The 22,070-nt window shown below is 39.9% G+C and overlaps 2 protein-coding genes across 2 annotated transcripts in view; both read left to right on the plus strand.

The window, feature by feature from the left end:
• The window catches only part of LOC126601838 (uncharacterized), an 89,936-nt gene that overhangs the window by 31,995 nt on the left and 35,871 nt on the right, over positions 1-22,070 (plus strand). The gene's annotated exons all lie outside the window — the stretch shown is intronic.
• LOC126601835 (uncharacterized) lies at positions 13-1,190 on the plus strand. Its single transcript, XM_050268606.1, has one exon. The coding sequence runs from the start codon at positions 111-113 to the stop codon at positions 1,188-1,190; it is 1,080 nt and encodes a 359-aa protein (XP_050124563.1). The 5' UTR covers positions 13-110.

Here is a 22,070-nt window from a genome sequence, read left to right on the forward strand (position 1 = left end):
CTCCGCCGTGTAAGTTTATCTTACATTGCCGGTCCCAAGCCCGGATAAAGGAGGAGGGGGAGGGCGTCAGGTAGTCGACAGCCGGCACTCCATGATTACGTCGAATCCTTATGAATATGAATCCAGAACGAAATCACGCTAAAGCTAGGGCGTCACCCGTAAGTGGCGCGCTGTGTGGCCCGAGCACAGTGATAAGTGAGCAAGGGTCGTTGTATCTCCATCGGCACCCGGATGCAGTGTTAAATGAGCAAGGGGGCTATAGAAACTTCTTTTCGAACGACTCCACTCAAAGTTGTTTGGGAGCATATGCTCCTATCAACTTTACACGGGACACACAAAAGAAGTACTTTGATCCTATTAGACGGGGAATGGTGAAGAAGCTAGGACAGAAGGGTAGAGTTCAAGAGAGCAAAATGCGTTTAGGAACGTGGAATATAGGAACCTTGACGGGAAAATCTATGGAAGTAGTAGAAGTTATGGTGAGGAGAAGGATAAATATTATGTGCCTACAAGAAACTAAGTGGGTTGGGCGTAAGGCAAAGGATCTAGAAAACTCAGGGTTTAAACTATGGTATTCGGGCACAAATAGAACGAGAAACGGTGTTGGCATCATCGTGGACAAGACCTTGACACAAGATGTTGTAGATGTTAAGAGGGTAGGAGATAGAATCATGGCAATCAAGATTGTAATAGGACAAGAACTTATCAATGTGATTAGTGCGTACGCACCTCAAGTAGGGTTGGATACGAGTTCGAAGGAGAAATTTTGGGAAGACCTTGGAGACTTGGTGCAAGGAATTGCTCAGACGGAGAAGTTATTTATAAGAGGAGATTTAAATGGACACGTGGGCAGGGAGACAGGCAATTATGGAGGTTTTCATGGTGGCCATGGTTTTGGGGAGAGAAACGAGGATGGGGAAGCTATCTTGGATTTTGCAATGGCATATGATCTCTTCTTAGCCAACACCTTCTTTAAGAAGAGAGAAGAATATGTGATCACCTACAAGAGTGGGTCGTCAAAAACACAAATAGATTTTCTCCTAATGAGGAAAGGGGATCGTATAACTTGTAAGGATTGCAAAGTTATACCAGGAGAGAGCGTGGCTAATCAACATCGCTTGTTGGTGATGGATGTACATATCAAAAGAGTGAGAAAAAAAGAACAAGACTTGGAAGTGCCCAAGGACTAGATGGTGGAATCTAAAAGAAGAAAAACAAGCTATTTTCAAAGAGAAAGTAATCACCCAGTGTGTGTGGGATAGAGAGGGGGAAGCTAACCAAATGTGGGATTCCATGGCTAGTTGTATCTGAAAAGTAGCAAAAGAGGTATTAGGAGAGTCCAAGGGCTTTGCCCCACACCAAAAGGAATCTTGGTGGTGGAATGAGGAGGTACAAACAAAGGTGAAGGCTAAGAAGGAATGTTGTAAAGCCTTATACAAGGATAGGACCGATGAAAATGGTGAAAGGTATAGAAAAGCGAAGCAAGAGGCGAAGAAAGCTGTGAGAGAAGCTAAGTTAGCGGCTTATGACGATATGTATAAGCGACTAGATACCAAAGAAGCAGAGTTGGATATCTATAAACTAGCAAGAGCAAGGGAAAAGAAGACAAGGGACCTAAACCAAGTGAGGTGCATCAAGGATGAAGATGGAAAGGTTCTTGCTACAGAGAACGCGGTTAAAGACAGATGGAAAGGTTATTTTCATAATCTTTTCAATGAAGGACATGAAAGGAGTGCTTCTTTAGGGGAGTTGAGTAACTCAGAAGAGTGTAGAAACTACTCTTTTTATCGTAGAATCCGGAAGGAAGAAGTGGTTGTAGCTTTGAAGAAGATGAAGCATAGAAAAGCAGTAGGCCCAGACGATATACCAATCGAAGTGTGGAAAGTTTTGGGAGAGACAGGTATAACATGGCTCACTGACCTTTTCAATAAGATTTTGAAAATGAAGAAGATGCCAAATGAGTGGCGAACGAGCACTTTGGTGCCTATCTACAAGAATAAGGGCGATGTACAAAATTGCATGAACTATAGGGGTATTAAGCTAATGAGTCATACAATGAAGCTCTGGGATAGAGTCATTGAGCATAGATTGAGGCAAGAGACACGGGTTTCGGACAACCAATTCGGGTTCATGCCAGGGCGCTCAACCATGGAGGCAATCTATCTCTTACGAAGATTGATGGAAAGATATAGAGATGGGAAAAAGGATTTACACTTGGTCTTTATAGATTTGGAAAAAGCGTATGATAGGGTCCCAAGAGACATTCTTTGGAGGATTTTAGAGAAGAAAGGAGTACGAGTAGCATATATCCAAGCTATACAGGATATGTATGAAGGAGCAAAGACTGCCGTAAGAACTCATGAAGGACAAACCGAAAGCTTTCCCATAACTGTAGGATTACATCAAGGCTCATCCTTAAGTCCTTACCTTTTTGCGTTGGTAATGGATGAGTTAACAGGACATATTCAAGGTGATATTCCTTGGTGTATGCTTTTCGCAGACGATATAGTGTTGATAGATGAAACTCAGGAAGGGGTAAATGCAAAGCTTAACCTTTGGAGAGAAGTGTTGGAATCTAAAGGTCTTCGCCTAAGCCGATCAAAGACAGAATATATGGAGTGCAAGTTCAGTGCAAATGGAGGCCAAAACGAGTTAGGGGTGAGGATCGGAGATCAAGAAATACCAAAGAGCGACCGTTTTCATTACCTAGGATCTATCTTGCAAAAGAACGGAGAATTAGATGGAGATCTCAACCATAGAATACAAGCTGGATGGATGAAGTGGAAGAGTGCATCCGGCGTGTTGTGTGACCGCCGTATGCCACTGAAGCTCAAGGGAAAATTTTATAGGACGGCAATAAGGCCGGCGATGCTGTATGGCACAGAATGTTGGGCGGTGAAGCATCAACACGTACACAAAATGGGTGTAGCGGAGATGAGGATGCTTCGTTGGATGTGTGGGCACACGAGAAAGGATAAGATTAGGAATGAGGATATCCGGGGTAAAGTAGGAGTAGCCGAAATTGAAGGAAAGATGAGAGAAAATCGGTTACGGTGGTTTGGACATGTGCAAAGAAGGCCTACTGACGCTCCGATTAGAAGATGCGACTATGGGACAGAGGTTCAGGGCCGAAGGGGTAGAGGAAGACCTAGGAAAACTTTGGAAGAGACCCTAAGAAAAGACTTAGAGTACTTGGATCTAACGGAGGACATGACACAGGACAAAACACAATGGCGTTCTAAGATTCATATAGCCGATCCCATTCAGTGACTTGGATTTTCCAAGTCTCCAACCGAGAAGTTTTCCTCACTCGGGAAATTAAGGGAACACTACCTCAACCTACATGCTCCACTCACAAAGCTTCAACATACAAGCTTCAACAAAAGAAAATTCAAAGAACTTAGCGAAGAAGGTTTTGGTGTATTTAACACAATACGTTGAAATTAAGGAAAGCTTATTTATTGATATCCCCGATAAGTTACAAATATGTACATATACTTGAGTCAAAATAAACAAACAAGAGGGAGCCTTCACAAAGGTTGCTTAGGAGAAGTCTCAGCAGTCGGTAGAGCCCCAGAAAGAGAAGGCACCGGAGGGGGATCATTCGGAGCCTCAGTACTGGACAGAACCCTAGAAGGAGGAAGCATCAAAGGTTGATCATTTGGAGCTTCATTACGCGGTACAACCCCAGAAGACGAAGGCAATAAATGCCTTTGGAACAAACCCACAAATCTCTGATGATCAAGTAAAACCTGACCATCAGATTCCTTCATCTGGTCAAGCTTCCTCTTCATGTTTGTAGCATAGTCATGTGCGAGCCGGTGCAACTGTTTATTCTCATGCTTGAGCCCTCTAATCTCTTGTTTGAGACTCATCACTTCAGTCGCCAATTATTCAACTTGGCAGGTTCGAGCAAATAGGCGTTGGGCCATATTAGACACAGAACCTGCACACTAAACACTAAGAGCCAGATAATCCTTAACAGCCAACTCATCAGACCGTTTGGAAAGTAGTCTGTTATCATTGGGAGTGAGAAGGTTCCTAGCCACTACCGCAGTGGTCATATCATTCTTCATCACGGAATCCCCAACGGTAAGAGGACCAGTAGGGGAGACGAATGATGGGCGCCATATGTTGTCAGGAGAAGGCGGGGCTGCCTCTTCAACAAGGTTCAAGTCAAAACGACGGTCGGAGGGGCCAGACATTTTCAAAGGTGTTGAAGAGAGAAGAGGTCGGACAAATCAAGATCTTAGAAGTGCAAGAATGGAGCTTCTACTGGTGGATATTCAAGTGTGCTTTGGAACTTAATGTCAGCCCCTATAAAAATCTGCACTCGACGAAGCTTCAGAAATCGAAGAGGCGCCTGCTCAGAAATCGAAGAGGCGTTTGCTTTCTCAAAAGCTGGGCTGCTCAGAGACCACGAGGGTCGATCTCAGAAATCGAAGAGGCGTTTGCTTTCTCAAAAGCTGGCCTGCTCAAAGACCATGAAGGCCGATCTCAGAAATCGAAGAGGCTTGCTTTCTCAAAAGCTGGGCTGCTCAGAGACCATGAGGGCCGATCTCAGAAATCGAAGAGGCACATACTTTTCCAGCCTTGTCAGCACCTGTCACATGCACACTCAGCTTTGCGGAAATTATGGGCATTATGTCGAAGATTTCTGGCGAAGTAGAAAACACATGAATCGTACTGTTCAATCACTCACTTCCCACACACAACAGTAGCTCATGGGTACCACATATAACTTTGCCAAAGTTCTCTGACAAAGTTGAGACACGTGAAGCTTGCAGCTCCCACTACATCGCTCTGACCAAGAAGGGTAAAAGAATAGCAAAGAAACAACACTAACAAAGTTTAGACACATAAATTTTGAAGGTCTAGCTACCATATTATTACCCACAAGGGTAAAGGAACAGTACCACTGCTGGATAATTGGAAAGTCCCGGTGTGTCAACCTCTGTGATTCGTGGCAAGGTAGGCTAGCAAACATGCTCAACCTTTACTCACATTCGAGAAAACACTCCCAACAAGATTGCTTACTCCAAAATCGAAGAGGCACCGCCCTCCGAATCTCGAGAGCCAAACTCCCAACACGATTACTTTCTTAAAAATCGAAGAGAGGGTAAAGGAACAGTACCACTGCTGGATAATTGGAAAGTCCCTGTGTGTCAACCTCTGTTCTTCATGGCAAGGTAGACTAGCAAACATGCCCAACCTTTACTCACATTCGAGAAAACACTCCCAACAAGATTGCTTGCTCCAAAATCGAAGAGGCACCGCCCTCCGAATCTCGAGAGCCAGACTCCCAACATGATTACTTTCTCAAAAATCGAAGACATCACTATCCGAATCTCGAGAGCCAGACCCCCAGCAGGATTGCTTTCTCAAAAATCGAAGAGGCATCGTTCTCCGAATCTCGAGAGCCAGATCCCCGACAGGATTGCTTGTTCGAAAACCGAAGAAGCATCACTTTCCCAACTTCAAGAGCTGGATCTCCTTGGATAAAGCTTGTCTGTAATCTTCACACGCAACATCAGCTTTCCAGATACCATAGACCACTTTTTCAAAGTGCTCTGACAAAGTTAAAACTTGTGAAGCTGGTAGCTCCCACTACCGTGCTATGACCAAGCAGGGTAAAGGAATAGCATTATTACTTGATGTTAGGGAGACTCCTATATATGTCGACCTCCATCCCCAACGGACAGGCAGACCTGCAAAAATGCTCAACCCTTCCTTTTATCTGAGAGGGCACTCCCAACGAAGCCTTTTGAAATATTCAGCTTTCTTTCCCCCCGATAATACCTCTGTAAACAAGCTATACTAGAGCAAGAATATCTTATATCATTAGGGTTAAAAGCAAGAGTATCCCATATCATGTTTTTTCCCCGTCTTTTCCTTTGGCCTTGTTCTTACCTGCAAGACAAGGAGAAAGAGAGCAATCAGTCAGCACTTGGAATCAAGCTTCCAGCTAGGAACTGACTGCCTGGAACCCCTTACCTGATTACTTACCTGGCATTGCTCTCGAGTACTCATCTTCAACATCTTATGCTTCCAGGGAAGATACCGCATCTGCCTGAGGAACAGATAGGGCAAGTGAGAAGGATACAAGGAAGCATGTGGAGACAAGCGTAACAGCACACGTGTCGATACATCCACTACTTTGTCAAAAGCAAAAGTATCCCATATCAGCAGGGTCGAACGTACTCTAGATTTGATGGACTTGTTTTGACCTTCAAATTCTTCAGTCGGCCTTATACTCTGGAGGAAACTAGAAAACCCTCCAGCCAAGTTCAAGAATAAGCATGTGGAAAGTTACTTCTTCAAAAGCAAAAGTATCCCATATCATCTCTTCTCATTTTTCTTCTCTTTATCCTTCATGCTGCCTGCAAGATAGGGAGAATGTGAACAATCAGCCGGAGCTCTGATTGCTTACCTTGTCTGTCACATCTTTCAGCAGATCCCCTAGCTCGGCGACTTGGGGGACTCCTACTACATGGTTTGTATCGCGCTTGACCAAGCCTGAAACTACAAGTAAGCTTCAAGTGACATTGATACATTACCTTGTGCATCTCCACCAGTTACAGATACCACCGCTGGATGGAGGAAGAGTACTTCCAGAGAAGATGTCACATCTACCTATGAGACAGATAAGGAAAGTCAAGACGATACCACACTCTGGTACTTAGAAGTTTCGTGGTTACGAGATCATTCTCCCACAATATTTCCTAATGTCATTTGTACTAAATCATTCACTTGTACTCACTAAATGAGAGCTTGAACCTATGTACTTGTGTAAACCCTTCACAATTAATGAGAACTCCTCTATTCCGTGGACGTAGCCAATCTGGGTGAACCACGTACATCTTGTGTTTGCTTTCCTATCTCTATCCATTTATATACTTATCCTCACTAATGACCGGAGCAATCTAGCGAAGATCACAAAAAGTGACCGTTTTCGCTACCTATGATCTATCTTGCAAGAGAACGGAGAATTAGATGGAGATCTCAACCATAGAATACAAGCTGGATGGATGAAGTGTAAGAGTGCATCCGGCGTGTTGTGTGACCGTCGTAGGCCACTGAAGCTCAAGGGAAAATTTTATTTTATAGGACGGCAATAAGGCCAGCGATGTTGTATGGCACAGAATGTTGGGCGGTGAAGCATCAACACGTACACAAAATGGGTGTAGCGGAGTTGAGGATGCTTCGTGGGATGTATGGTGATAGGAGCATATTTATGTGACTTAGTATGTTTGTTTTCGTGCATTTATGTTCTTAGTTCTTAGTTATGTTAGTAGTTTAAGCCATTTTTGTGTGTTTGTAGGTTCTATGGGCCAAGGATGCAAGAAGATGCATTTTGGAGCATTTTGGAGCATTTTTGGGCTAAGATTGGATGGTGCAAACATGGAGACATGAGGATGGACGTTTTGGGCTTTTGTGTGTGCAAGTGTGTGTGTGTAATTGCAAGGATAAACACATGCAAAGAAGCCCACATGCAAACTCAAGGCAAGAGAGGGAGAAAACACATGCAAAGAAGCCCACATGCAAAGTGAAGACAAAACTCATGGCAAATGTGAAGGAATTGTGTGTGTTTTGTTATTGAAATGATGAAGCATGTGTGTGTAAATGTAAAGGGGAAAACATGGCAGCAAACACATGGCAAAGAAAGCAAACACATGGCAAAGAAAGCAAACACATGGCAAAGAGAAGAACATTGAAGCATACACATACAAAACTCATGGCAAAGGTGAAGGAATTGTGTGTGTTTTGTGGTTGAAATGATGAAGCATGTGTGTGTAAATGTAAAGGGAAAAACATGGCAGAAAATGTGTGTGTTTTGTGGTTGAAATGATGAAGCATGTGTGTGTAAATGTAAAGGGGAAACATGCCAACACACACCCACACAAGCTCACATGCAAAGGAAATGGAGTGGTCCTATCTCAAGCCTATAAATACCACCTTCCATATTCATCAAAGTCATAACAGATTTTCTCTCCAAATTTAGCCAAAAACCACCCCTAGCCACACCACCCATCAATCCTAAACCTTTCCATACCATTCCCCATCCATTCTACACCATAAAAACCACCCAAAACCGTCCAAAACCTCTAGTGCCGCAACTTGCAAGTAAGGAAGGAGAAGGAACATCTTGTGCCGTGCCTAAGCCCAAGCCTTGGGAGTGTTGGAGCGTTTCTAGGTGTTTTCTATCTTTGATTTCAATGTCTAATTTTATGTATCTTTGTTTTGCAAGTATGAGGAACTAAACCCCCCTTTAGCTAGGGGGTGATTCGAAACTATGTTTATGCTTGCAATATGAATTGATTATCTTTGGTTGGAATTTCATAAGTTGTGGATTCAATTTGTTTAACGGTTTGATTGATAACTTATTTATGTATGTTTATTGAGAGTGCACGCTTAATTTTCATGCATAAATATGACGCTAGAATATAAGTGAGTTTCACCTAATCGTTATGAACTTATATTCACAAGTAGTGGAGGTTGCTTATAAACAATCGCGTTAAATGAATTCTTGGCACTAGTTTCATGCTTTTCATAGTAACGAATGCCTCGTCAACACTTATAGTTTTCATGATGCTTAATGATCTTTGATTGTATCTTTATTGTGTTTTTCACGTAAAGGACTTTTGGAGAATGTTGTGAATTGCGTTGCGCAAACCCATCCAATTCATTAACTTAAGGAGAACTTGACGGTTAATTTAAGCGGACCTAATTAACCTAGGGTGTTGAGTTTCATAATTTATCGAAAGACCAACTGAGAATCGATCTTGTATTGCAAGTGTGACATGTGTGGAGAAGAACCCCTTAAGCTATTCCATCATCCATATTTTTCATTGCATTCATATTTACATTTTGCCCTTAATTATAATCTGTCCATTTAATTTAATCTCATCAAAAACAACTCAATTTCCCCCCCCCCCATATTTTGTTAAAGTCTTAGTCGTTCAAATCTATCTTATTTTATGCTTTTAAGTATTTGGAGTCTTTTGAACTTGTTTTGAGTCTTTTGGTTTCTCTTAGTGTTTTAAAAGTTAGTTTTATTTATTTGAGTCAAGTGTTTAGCACCCCTAGTTAATCCCCGGTTAGAACGATCCCTACTTACATCATTACTACAATTGTCACAAATAGGGTTTAATTTGTGTGCTTATATATTTCGCATCAAATTTTGGCGCCGTTGCCGGGGATTAGCAAATTTGCTAATCCCTTGGTTCTTTTCTTTTTGTTTAGTTTGTTTTTGTTTTAGTTTCTGACTTAGTTTTGTTTTCTTTGTTTTGTGTTACTCTTGATATTTGATTTAGTTTTGTTTCTTTGATTTCAGATACTAGAGAAGTAAGACATGGATTTTGCTAACATTCAAGCTCAATTGGCGAATCTTACTTCTCAATTGTCATAGATTGCCGGAAGGACCATAATGCAAAGTGTCCCTACATTTGGCATGTCCTATGGGCACGGATATCAAACTCATCAACATCCTCAATTCAATGTGAACGAAGATGCTTGGGGTTATCAAGGCTATGATCAACCAAGCAACAACATGTTTTCCAATGCTTACAATTCGGCTTGGAGAGATCATTCAAATTATATGTGGGGGGAACCTCAACAATTCCAACAAGATGGATATTGGCAGCCATATGAGGAGTTCTATTCAAGACCTATGCAGCCACCACAGCATCCCCCACAACAATTCCAATCAAATCAAAGTATGCCCATGAATTATAATGAAATTCTTGAAGGACTAATTTCTGTGGCGCAGGGTTTACGAAAAGAAGAACAATTGCCGCCATCAGAAGAGTTCTATCAGTGGCCATATGAACCATCACAGCCACCACAACAATCAACCCAATTCAATTCAGGTACGTCCTTGGATAATGATACACTTAATAAGTTACTCACCTCTTTGAATCAGGGAGTAGAAAATCAAAACCAGGAGATGCAAGACCGAGTCAAAAGATTGGACGAATTGGATATGCAAGTTGGGCAGATTGTGGAATTCATGGCACAGATTCGAGATCAAAGTGAACTTTCCAACTCAAACATTGCAAATTCAAAGGCAGAAAGTGAAATCGATGAAGCCATCACCTTGGAAGGTGACATGAAGGATGAAGCTGTCCCAGAACCATCCAAACACAGCCTGAACATGGATGAATTGCTGCTGCAAGCAGAAGAGGAGGAGGACGACCTGGGCAGTTTAGAAGAATTCTTGCTGCAAGCTCCTCAAATCCCTATGTCATCCAACTCAGGTGAGGAAGTTCTAAATTCACTTCATTCTAACATTATTCCACCGAATGTCCTTTGTCCTTGCAGGTTTTTGATTCCAAATATCAAAGAGAGTGAAAAAGACATTGTGGAAGCTCTTCCAAAGGTGCAAAGTGATATCCCAATTCTTGGTGCACCAAAACAAGTTCCCGAGGGTATTGAAACGTTCAAAGAACCTTGCACACCAAGAAAAGGGATTCAAGAAAATGAAGTGGTTGAAGCATATCAAGAATACATCCAAGAGGCTGTGCATGAGACAATCAAGCCCAAAGCAGTTGAGTTTGATGACACGGGACAAGCCACAACCATCATAGTAAACCTGGCCAAGTTCAAAGTCCCGGAAATGTTCACAGATGTGGTGTTTGTCATTGAGTTTGTGTCGGAAAAAGAAAGTAAACCATCTTCTCCAATTTTAATTTTAATTTATACTAACATGTTTCTGATTTTGATGATTTAGGCACCCACTCTTGAATTTAAACCATTGCCGAATCATTTCAAGTATCACCTCCCATTAAAAGATAAATTCCATGCTTTGGAGCCGAGGGGAGTTTAAGGGAAAGATTCGTCCGGCTAAGGACGTTAAATCAAGCGCTTCTTGGGAGGCAACCCAAGCATTCAACGAAGGGAGACTTTGGAATCGCTAACCAAATCAGATTTGCATTCTTACACCCTTATCTTTACTGCTTTCATTTTGTTTTGTTTAGTTAGTTGTGTTATTTGGTTGATTTCTGTGAGTTTGTGTTATTTAGTTTAAGTGTGGGGAAGGTTAAACAAAGTCTTTTTACATTGATTTACATATTTTACATATTAAAAAAAAATAAAAAATAAAAATAATAATAAAAAAAAACATAAAAGTAAAAATATTTTACAATGATGTGTAAACTAATAGCATTCATTGGTCAGGTGGTGCTTCAGTAGTCGGCGGAGCTTCAGCAGTCGGCGGGGCCAAGGAAGGAGGAGGTATCGGAGGTTGATCAGTTGGAGCTTCACTACGCGGTGCCGCCCCAGAAGACGAAGGCAGATGCGGTTGGAACAAACCCACAAACCTCCGATGATCAAGTAAAATCTGACCATCATTTTCCTGCAGCTGGTCAATTTTCCTCTTCATGTTTGTGGCATAACTGTGTGCAAGCTTGTGCAATTGTTTATTTTCATGCTTGAGTCCTCTAATCTCCTCTTTGAGACTCTGTATTTCAGCCACCAACGATTCAACGTGACGGGTTCGAGCAAATAGGCGTTGGGCCATGTTGGACACAGAACCCGCACACTGCACGCTAAGAGCCAGAGACTCCTTAACCGCCAATTCATCAGACCGTCTAGCAAGCAGTCTGTTATCTCTGGGGGTGACAAGGTTCCGGGCCACCACCGCAGCGGTCATGTCATTTTTCATCACCGAATCCCCAACGGTGAGAGGACCTGTAGGGGATATGAAAGATGGGCGCCATATGTTATCTGGTGAAGGCGGAGCTGCCTCTTCACCAATGTTCAAGTCAAAACGACGATCGGAAGGGCCAGACATTTTCTGAAGGTGTTGAGAAAGAAGAGATTGGACAGATTAAGATTTTGGAAATTGCAAGAAGGGAGTGTTTACAAGAGGGAGCTCAAGTGTGTTGTGGAACACAATTAGCGCCTCTATAAAAAGAAGAAATCGGAGAGGCGCTCCTCAGAGAAGCGTCCTCTCGCAAATCGAAGAGTCGGGGCTCCTTTCTCAAACGCCTGATTCTTTTCTCAAAAGAGGAGTTTCCTTTCTCAAAAGCCGGATTCTTTTCTCAAAAGAGGCGTTTCATTTCTCAAAAAATGGGCTTGCTCAGAAACCACGAGCCGAACCCCGGATTTCAAAAGATCAATTTGTCCAGACGTGTCGTCACTCGTCACATGCAACTGGCAGCTTTGCGGAAATTACGGGCAGCTTTGTCAGAAAGCGCGTAATTTGTACTATTCATCCATCCACCGGCTGCCGACAATGAGTGAGAGAATAGTTCCGGTTGTGAAGAAAAGTCCTATAAGTATTTACCTTCGCCTTCCACAGCAAAGGCACACCCTCTCAGCACTTCTTCATCTCCGAGAATGCATTCCCAAAGAACCCTCTCGAGTCACTCTGTATTCCTCATTCCCTGGGATACCCCTGCAAACAACCCATCCAGAGCAAAAGTATTTCATATCATAAAGGTTGAAAGCAAGAGTATCTCATATCATGCATTCTCCATGTCCTTTTCCTTGTCTTTGTTCTAACCTGCAGAACATGGAGAAATTGCTCTCGAGTACTCGTCTTCCACTGCTGATGTACTTCCAAAGAAGCTCCACATCTACCTGAAGAACAGATAAGGCAAGCGAAAATGATACCAGCAGCATGTGGAGACAACGTACAGAAGAAACAAGCAGAGAAGAATGCAGCTTGCACAATCATCGCAGCAGAAGGAGTCTGAGATGAAGAACTAGAGAAGCTGCCACATCTGCTTGGAGAACAAATAAGGAACTGCAACATCACCAAAGAGTAAAGCTTCGCCGTACAATATCATCAAATCATCACTTGCAAGTAAAAAGCTAAGTGTCACCCCGTTCAAGAGGAAAGCTGTGGAAAGTCAACAAGCACGACCAATGATCACTTATTAGTTCTATTCATTGTCTTTTATCGTGATTTTCAATTTTTCGTTTGCAATTCTTGCGTTACTTAACTGAATTATTTCTTTTCTTTGCAGGAACTTTTGGTTATTTCCACCCTTGAAGTTGATTACAGAATTTTAGCTTGGGGGGTCATCGCTTGGTTTTACTGCAAACTAGGGAAGTTTTCAGTCCAATTGCTTTATTTTGTTTCTTATTATTTATTTATTTTATTTTTATTTGCATTATAGTGTTTTCTGACATTGGGGTATAGATTTCATGGGTCCTTTCCCTCCATCTTTTAGTTTCACTTATATCTTGCTAGCTGTTGATTATGTTTCCAAATGGGTGGAAGCCAAAGCCACCTGGACTAACGATTCAAAGGTTGTTGCAGATTTTGTGAAAACTAATATCTTTGCTAGGTTTGGCATGCCTAGAGTTCTAATTAGTGATGGAGGCAACCCATGGAAATAAAGAAGACCTAGGAATTTCCGACTCCAAAACCAGGTGTTTGCGTTCTTTAACCCTCCTCTCTGTTGCTTTTACTTTGCCATGTTTATCATGTTTCCTCGTTGTTTGTTTGTTTGCTTTTGTGTGAGTTTATGTTTGAAACATTGAGGACAATGTTAGATTTAAGTGTGGGGGGGTAAACAAGTTGCTGTTGCATGATTTTCGTGGGATTTTATTCACCTATCACTTACAATGTTGTTTCTTGCTGTTTTAAGTGTTTTTAGTGTGTTTTTAAGCATGTTAGTATGTTTTGACATAAAAATCCGAAAATTTGACAAAAGTTTGAAAAAAAATTGTTTTGAAAAAGCCAAAAAGAGTTGTTTTTGTGTGTTTGTTTGTGTCTTAGGGTACCTTCCAACACAATAATGAGGATTTGGTTTGTTAATTGCATGACTGTTAAAGAAAGTTATAAACATGGATGGAAGTTTGATATGCTCTTGATTTATGCTTGGTTATAGTTATAGTTTACGAATTCACATGTAATCACAAAGAAAAAAAATCAGTTTTTGTAACATGCTTGAAGGAAGGAACTCAAACTAACACTACAACCTTGAGAGACTTGAGCCTAATACGTTCTTTGGAGAGTTATTAATCTGTGCATTTTTGTTTTCTAAAGTCGTTGCATGATCTCATCATTCTTTGCTTGGTTGCTACTTAGAAGGCGTTTCATCATTTAGTTCCAAATACTAGAACTTATGCCCGTTCCATTCAAAGCATGACATTGATTTGCATAACACATATTCAAGATGAAGTTGTGTAGTGAACTAGAGCCAAAAAGCTTATCCCGTGCATATTTGTTTAAGTTTAACCCCGTTGAGCCTTGTTTAGCCTGTTTTCTTTGTTAAACCACATTTCCCTTACCTAGCCTAGATTAGGACTATCCATACCCTTGTTTTTAAAGCATAATGAAGCATGACTTAAAATGAATTCCTTTTGATTGTCCTTATGCAGAAAACAAGTATGGGGGAATGAGATTTTTGTGTTTTGTGTGCCAAAAGAAAGTAATAAGGCACGGGTTAGAAAAGAAAAAGAAAAAAAGAAAAGAAAAAGAGTTTGAAATAAGTGAGGAAAGACTCACAAGTGTTGTTTATAGTTGAAATCGGCCCTAAAAAGTTGAATGAATAACCCTATTGTGTTTAAAGTTAGTTGCTGCATTCAAAGGGAATTCTAAGCATCAATTTCATTACTTTGCTTATTATGCTTTAAAAACGTTTGTTTCCTTACCTTTCATTGTTAGCCAATCACCCCTAACCCCGTTACAACCCTTAACTTCAATCTTGAGTGTTATGCGTTTCAATATGTGGAGTTTGGGATTGGTACGAGCATATGGTGTCCCTGGTTCTCGCATCTAAGTAGTAGCATTCCAGTCATGAGATCATATCTATACATGCTTAATAAATCCAGAAATTGCTTTCTTTGCTATAAACATATGTGAGTGTTCGTTTTCATGTTTACATCAATCTTCTCACATACACCTAGTGTAGGGTGTGTAGTCAGAAAATCGGAGTGAAAATAAGAGTGTATCTTGTAAGGAATTGAGCAGATTCTCTAAGGCATGTTACTACATTCAAAACATAGTTTTAATTGGTTATATGTGAACTAGTATGTGGTGACTATGATTAAGTATGTGCTCAAGGGTAGGGAAGGCCAAAATATGTGGTTATGATGATCTTTTGCATGTCATGTTGCATTGAAAATCCCTAAGGTAAATATTGGAAGGTTTAGGTTTTGTTTTGTTCTTATGTTTTGTTTCTTTGTTTTGCTCGAGGACTAGCAAAAGCTAAGTGTGGGGGAATTTGATAAGAGCATATTTATGCGACTTAGTATGTTTGTTTTCGTGCATTTATGTTCTTAGTTCTTAGTTATGTTAGTAGTTTAAGCCATTTTTGTGTGTTTGTAGGTTCTATGGGCCAAGGATGCAAGAAGATGCATTTTGGAGCATTTTGGAGCATTTTTGGGCTAAGATTGGATGGTGCAAACATGGAGACATGAGGATGGACGTTTTGGGCTTTTGTGTGTGCAAGTGTGTGTGTGTAATTGCAAGGATAAACACATGCAAAGAAGCCCACATGCAAACTCAAGGCAAGAGAGGGAGAAAACACATGCAAAGAAGCCCACATGCAAAGTGAAGACAAAACTCATGGCAAATGTGAAGGAATTGTGTGTGTTTTGTTATTGAAATGATGAAGCATGTGTGTGTAAATGTAAAGGGGAAAACATGGCAGCAAACACATGGCAAAGAAAGCAAACACATGGCAAAGAGAAGAACATTGAAGCATACACATACAAAACTCATGGCAAAGGTGAAGGAATTGTGTGTGTTTTGTGGTTGAAATGATGAAGCATGTGTGTGTAAATGTAAAGGGGAAACATGCCAACACACACCCACACAAGCTCACATGCAAAGGAAATGGAGTGGTCCTATCTCAAGCCTATAAATACCACCTTCCATATTCATCAAAGTCATAACAGATTTTCTCTCCAAATTTAGCCAAAAACCACCCCTAGCCACACCACCCATCAATCCTAAACCTTTCCATACCATTCCCCATCCATTCTACACCATAAAAACCACCCAAAACCGTCCAAAACCTCTAGTGCCGCAACTTGCAAGTAAGGAAGGAGAAGGAACATCTTGTGCCGTGCCTAAGCCCAAGCCTTGGGAGTGTTGGAGCGTTTCTAGGTGTTTTCTATCTTTGATTTCAATGTCTAATTTTATGTATCTTTGTTTTGCAAGTATGAGGAACTAAACCCCCTTTTAGCTAGGGGGTGATTCGAAACTATGTTTATGCTTGCAATATGAATTGATTATCTTTGGTTGGAATTTCATAAGTTGTGGATTCAATTTGTTTAACCGTTTGATTGATAACTTATTTATGTATGTTTATTGAGAGTGCACGCTTAATTTTCATGCATAAATATGACGCTAGAATATAAGTGAGTTTCACCTAATCGTTATGAACTTATATTCACAAGTAGTGGAGGTTGCTTATAAACAATCGCGTTAAATGAATTTTTGGCACTAGTTTCATGCTTTTCATAGTAACGAATGCCTCGTCAACACTTATAGTTTTCATGATGCTTAATGATCTTTGATTGTATCTTTATTGTGCTTTTCACGTAAAGGACTTTTGGAGAATGTTGTGAATTGCGTTGCGCAAACCCATCCAATTCATTAACTTAAGGAGAACTTGACGGTTAATTTAAGCGGACCTAATTAACCTAGGGTGTTGAGTTTCATAATTTATCGAAAGACCAACTGAGAATCGATCTTGTATTGCAAGTGTGACATGTGTGGAGAAGAACCCCTTAAGCTATTCCATCATCCATATTTTTCATTGCATTCATATTTACATTTTGCCCTTAATTATAATCTGTCCATTTAATTTAATCTCGTCAAAAACAACTCAATTTCCCCCCCCCCATATTTTGTTAAAGTCTTAGTCGTTCAAATCTATCTTATTTTATGCTTTTAAGTATTTGGAGTCTTTTGAACTTGTTTTGAGTCTTTTGGTTTGTCTTAGTGTTTTAAAAGTTAGTTTTATTTATTTGAGTCAAGTGTTTAGCACCCCTAGTTAATCCCCGGTTAGAACGATCCCTACTTACATCATTACTACAATTGTCACAAATAGGGTTTAATTTGTGTGCTTATATATTTCGCATCATATGGGCACACGAGAAAGGATAAGATTGGGAATGAGGATATCCGAGGTAAAGTAGGAGTAGCCAAAATTGAAGGAAATATGAGAGAAAATCGGTTCCGGTGGTTTGGACATGTGCAAAGAAGGCCTACTGACGCTCCGGTTCGAAAATGTGACTACGGGACAGAGGTTCAGGGCCGAAGGGGTAGAGGAAGACCTAGGAAAACTTTGGAAGAGACCCTAAGAAAAGACTTGAGTACTTGGATCTAACGGAGGACATGACATAAAACCGAGCGCAATGGTGTTCTAGGATTCATATAGCCGACCCCACTTAGTGGGAAAATGCTTTGTTGTTGTTGTTGTTATAATATTGATTCATCACTGCAAGTTAAAAGACCATTATCAAATGACTTTTCTTCCATGCTTTGGCATAGAAGATTAGGGCATATATCTAAAACAAGATTGCAATGTTTGGTGAAAGAAAATATTTTGCCTGATTTAAATTTCACCGATCTACATGATTGTATGGATTGTTGCAAAGGGAAGTTGACAAAAATTAAAAAGAAGAATTCAACAAGGAGTCAAAAACTGTTGGAAGTGATCCATTTCGACGTCTGTGGTCCTTTTCCCACAAAAATAATATGTGGAAATGTGTATTTTGTAACATTTATAGATGATTTTTCAAGATATGGATATGAATTTTTAATTTCAGAAAAATCACAAGTCCCAAATTGTTTTAAAATTTTTATAATAGAAATTGAAAACCAATTGGACACTACAATAAAGGTTTTGAGATCGGATAGAGGAGGGGAATATTTTGGTAGGTTTACAGAGGTTGGGCAACATAAGGGACCATTAGCTTTATATCTTGGAGAATGTGGTATTCAAGCTTAATATACCACACTTGGGACACTAGAGCGAAATGGTGTCGCGGAAAGAAGGATTAGAACGCTAAAAGAGATAGTGAGAAGTATGATAAGCCGCACAACTCTCCCTTATTTTCTTTGGGGAAAAGCTTTGAAGATGGCAAATCATGTGTTGAACCAAGTCCCGAGCAAAGCTGTGAATAAAACTCCATTTGAGATTTGGACCTCGAGGAAACCTAGTCTCAATCATCTTCATGTTTAGGGGTGCAAGGCAGAGGCTAGGATGTATAATCCACAAGAAATGAAACTTGACTCGAGAACCGTAAGTTGTCATTTTATTGGTTTTCCTGAAAAATCTAAGAGTTACAAGTTTAATGCTCCAAACTTGCACACTAGAGTTTTTGAAACCAATAATGCGAAGTTTATTGAAGAATAAGTCAACCATGACGGAGGAGATTCAAATAGCTTTATTTTTTTAGAACATAAAGGTCCCACTGATTTTCATGGATGAGATAATCAACATGGGTCAAATGCCATGTAAACCATTATGTTCAAACCTGAGGTATTCCTGGAATTGGTGGTATAATCAATGATTATACAAATAAGCCAATGCATGAACATGTTATCGAGGAAGCTGCTGGGGAAAGCCCAATAATAAATGAAATACCGAGAAGAGTATCACAAAGGGTTCGAAGGTCAGCGATCTCTAAAGATTATGCGACCTACTTGACTGATGTGGAGCATGATGAGGGAATGTTGGTTGATCCAACAACCTATATGGAAGCAAGGAACGGTGAGAATTTTCAGTCTTGGAAGCATGCAATGGAGGAGGAAATTAAGTCCATGCAAATTAATCAAGTGTGGTTATTGGTGGAGAAAACAAATTTAATGAAACCCATTGGATGCAAATGGGTGTATAAGACGAAGAGGAACTCGAAGGGCAAAGTTGAAAGGTTTAAAGCGAGATTTGTGGCCAAGGGTTTCAACCAAAGGGAAAGAGTGGATTGTAACAAAACATTCTCACCTGTTTCATCAAAAGATTCTCTTCGTATGATCTCGACATTGGTGGCACACTTCAACCTAGAATTTCATCAAATGGACATTAAAACCGTTTTCCTCAATGGTGATCTTGAAGAGGATATTTACATGGAGCAACCTCTTGGTTTTGTAGAAGAAGGAAAGGGTCATTTGCTTTGCAAATTAAGCAAATCGATATATGGGCTGAAGCAAGCATCAAGACAATGGTTTATGAAGTTTGATCAAAAGGTAACATAAATTGGTTTCATTGAAAATACGGTTAATGATTGCATTTATTTCAAATGCATTGGTTCGAGATTTATTTTTCTCATTTTATATGTGGACGACATACTTCTTGCAAGCAATGATTTTAATCTTTTATTGGAAACTAAATCATTGTTGTCAAGAACTTTTGACATGAAGGATCTCAGGGAAGCCTTTTTTGTACTTGAGATTGAGATCATCAGGGATAGGTCAAGAAATTTGTTAGGAATTTCACAAAAGGCATACATTGAAAAATGTTTTAAAACGATTTAATATGGACTGTTGCTCTGGAAGTGAAGTGTCAATGAGTAAGGGTGATAAGCTAAACAAGTCTCAGTGCCCTAAGAATCAATTGGAAATGCAAGGCATGTTGAACAAACCATATGCATCTTTGGTAGGAAGCTTAATGTATGCTTAAGTATGCTCAAGTATGCCAAACTTGGCATATTCAATAAGCGTGCTTGGTAAGTTTTAGTCAAACCCAGGAGAGTAACGTTGGGTGGCTGCCAAAAAGATGTTGAGCTACTTGCAAAAACGAAGTCGTGCATGCTTGTGCATAAGAAGTGTGAAAAGCTTGAAGTAGTAGGTTACTCAGACTCAGACTTCGCAGCAGGGGTGGGTTCAAAAAACCAAAAATCGAAAAAAACCAAAAACCAAACCGAACCGAAACTGAAAAAACCGAACCAAATGAAAAAACCGAACCGAATTGAAAAAACCGAACCGAACCGAATTCTTTTGGTTCGGTTCGGTTTTAGTGATCTAGAAACCGAACCAAACCGAACCAAACCGAATTAATTAAATTAATTTTTTTATTTAATTATTTGTTTTGGGTATTATTTTCTAAACCCAATTTGTAAGTTAAAATGTGCTAACCCAATGTGTTGCCAAACTTTAAGCTCAAAATATTAAAAAAAGGCCTATAAAAACTCTAAACCCTAACCTATTATTTCTCCCCCATATAAGGTTCCGGAACCAAACCTCTTCCCGAAGTACCTACATCCATCTTCATAGCACTGTCTACTTCTGCGCCAGCTTTCTTTTCCAAATCTACTCTCATATAACATGTAACATAATCCATAAACATTTATTTCGGGTAGATTACTTGGGTAATTTGTGATGGAAAAGAATCCAACACACACTAAATAAATCCACCCACGCATTACCTTTACTAATCAAGTTGTCAACATGCAGTTACAAGCAAACAACACTGATCTTTGAACAACATCATACAATTTAACTTTTCTAAGTCATTTGTACGATTTTTGTGTGATTTTTGTATTGTGAGGTTGTTAGTTTGGACTTTGAAAGACTTGATTGATGATTTTAGTTCAACTTTAAATGTTTATTTTCATTGTCTTTGATTCTAGTTAGAATGTTTATATTATGATTGTGTTGGATATGTTAAAATTTAAAATTTCAATGTTTTTCATTTTTTGAAAAAAATAAAAACAAAAAACCGAAACCGAACCGAAAAAAACCGAAAAAAAATTGAACCGAACCGAACCGAACCGAAATTTCGGTTTGGTTTCGGTTTTGGCAAAAAACCAAACCGATTTAAACCGAACCCACCCCTACTTCGCAGGGTGTGAGGATGATAAAAGGTCCATGAATGGTAATTTATTTTTTCTAGCCAGAGTCATTTCGTGGAAGAGTGCTAAACAGAAGACACTTGCAACCTCCACGATGCAAGGTGAGTATATCGCCGTCTTTGAGGCTACGCAGAAGGCATTGTGGATCAAAGATCTGGTTACTCTTATGGGAGTCATGGATAGCATCTCAAGGCCAATTGTGATACACTGTGACAATGAGGCTGCTGTGTTCATTTCCAAAAACAACAAGCAGTTTACTACCAATCGGTTAATGGATAGTAAGTATCGTTTAGTTAGAGAGGATATGAAGAATGAACTAGTGATAATCGAGCATGTTGACACCAACTCCATGATAGCAAACCCACTTACTAAGGCACTAGCAGTTGCTGTGCATGTTGCAAAAATAAGAGTCTTGGATTTGTTTGATTCAGCAGCTATATGGGAGTCAAAGTTTGGTTTAATTTCATTTGCCTTGATAGTTGCTTTGTTCATGCAAATAGTTGTTAAAGTACTTGCTAAATGATAATTCATGTGTCATTTGATGAGAGTTATTGGCATATAATTATTGATTTAGCTGATAAGGTTCTATATTTCCTATAGTTTCCCATTGCATTATTCATTTGTTTTCAAAATATCAGGAGTATGAATAATTTAGTGTGTACACACACACACACACACACACACATGTGATGGCTAATGATCATTTACATGAATGCATCAAGGATACTGTAACGCTAAGGAAATGGTTTATCCATTGGGAGTATGAAAAATGGCTCCCTTTTATCTAAGATGTTTAAGCATCATACATGATTAGCTTCATGGTATTAGTGATTACAGAGTGACTGTGTTATTATTGTGCAAGTTCTTTCTATAGTTATGTGCCTTGAATCACTCATGGTCGATGTGTAAGGAAATGCTTATTCATCTGTTAACTCATGTGGTCACTAAGGAATTGATTTTGGTGAATACATTACTTGAACGAAAGTGATCAGTTTAGATCTAAGTGGGAGAATGCTGGAACCCTATTAGACTCTAAACTTATCACATCAGGGTTTAAGTTTAGTGGAAGCCGAAATCAATTAGGCTTAATATATGAATAAATATTATTTCCTTTAAAGTAGGACAATAAGGATAAACATGGTAAAGAGTGGATATCCCATGTTGGAAATCAAATGGATGTGGGGTTTAATCAAACTGTTTCCGTGATAGGAGGAAATGTTTGAGGCTACATGTCTACAGTCCTTGCTCAAGGGAAAATGTGCGTTCTTGTTCAGTAAACTAGCCCTATTCCAGTTACAATGGCTTCTTCA

Source organism: Malus sylvestris, chromosome 15 (assembly GCF_916048215.2).
Source record: "Malus sylvestris chromosome 15, drMalSylv7.2, whole genome shotgun sequence".
Classification (NCBI taxonomy): Eukaryota; Viridiplantae; Streptophyta; class Magnoliopsida; order Rosales; family Rosaceae; genus Malus; species Malus sylvestris.

Excerpts from the sequence above, each read along its gene's own strand:
- LOC126601835 (XM_050268606.1), top strand. The coding sequence starts at position 111 with ATGAATATGAATCCAGAACGAAATCACGCTAAAGCTAGGGCGTCACCC.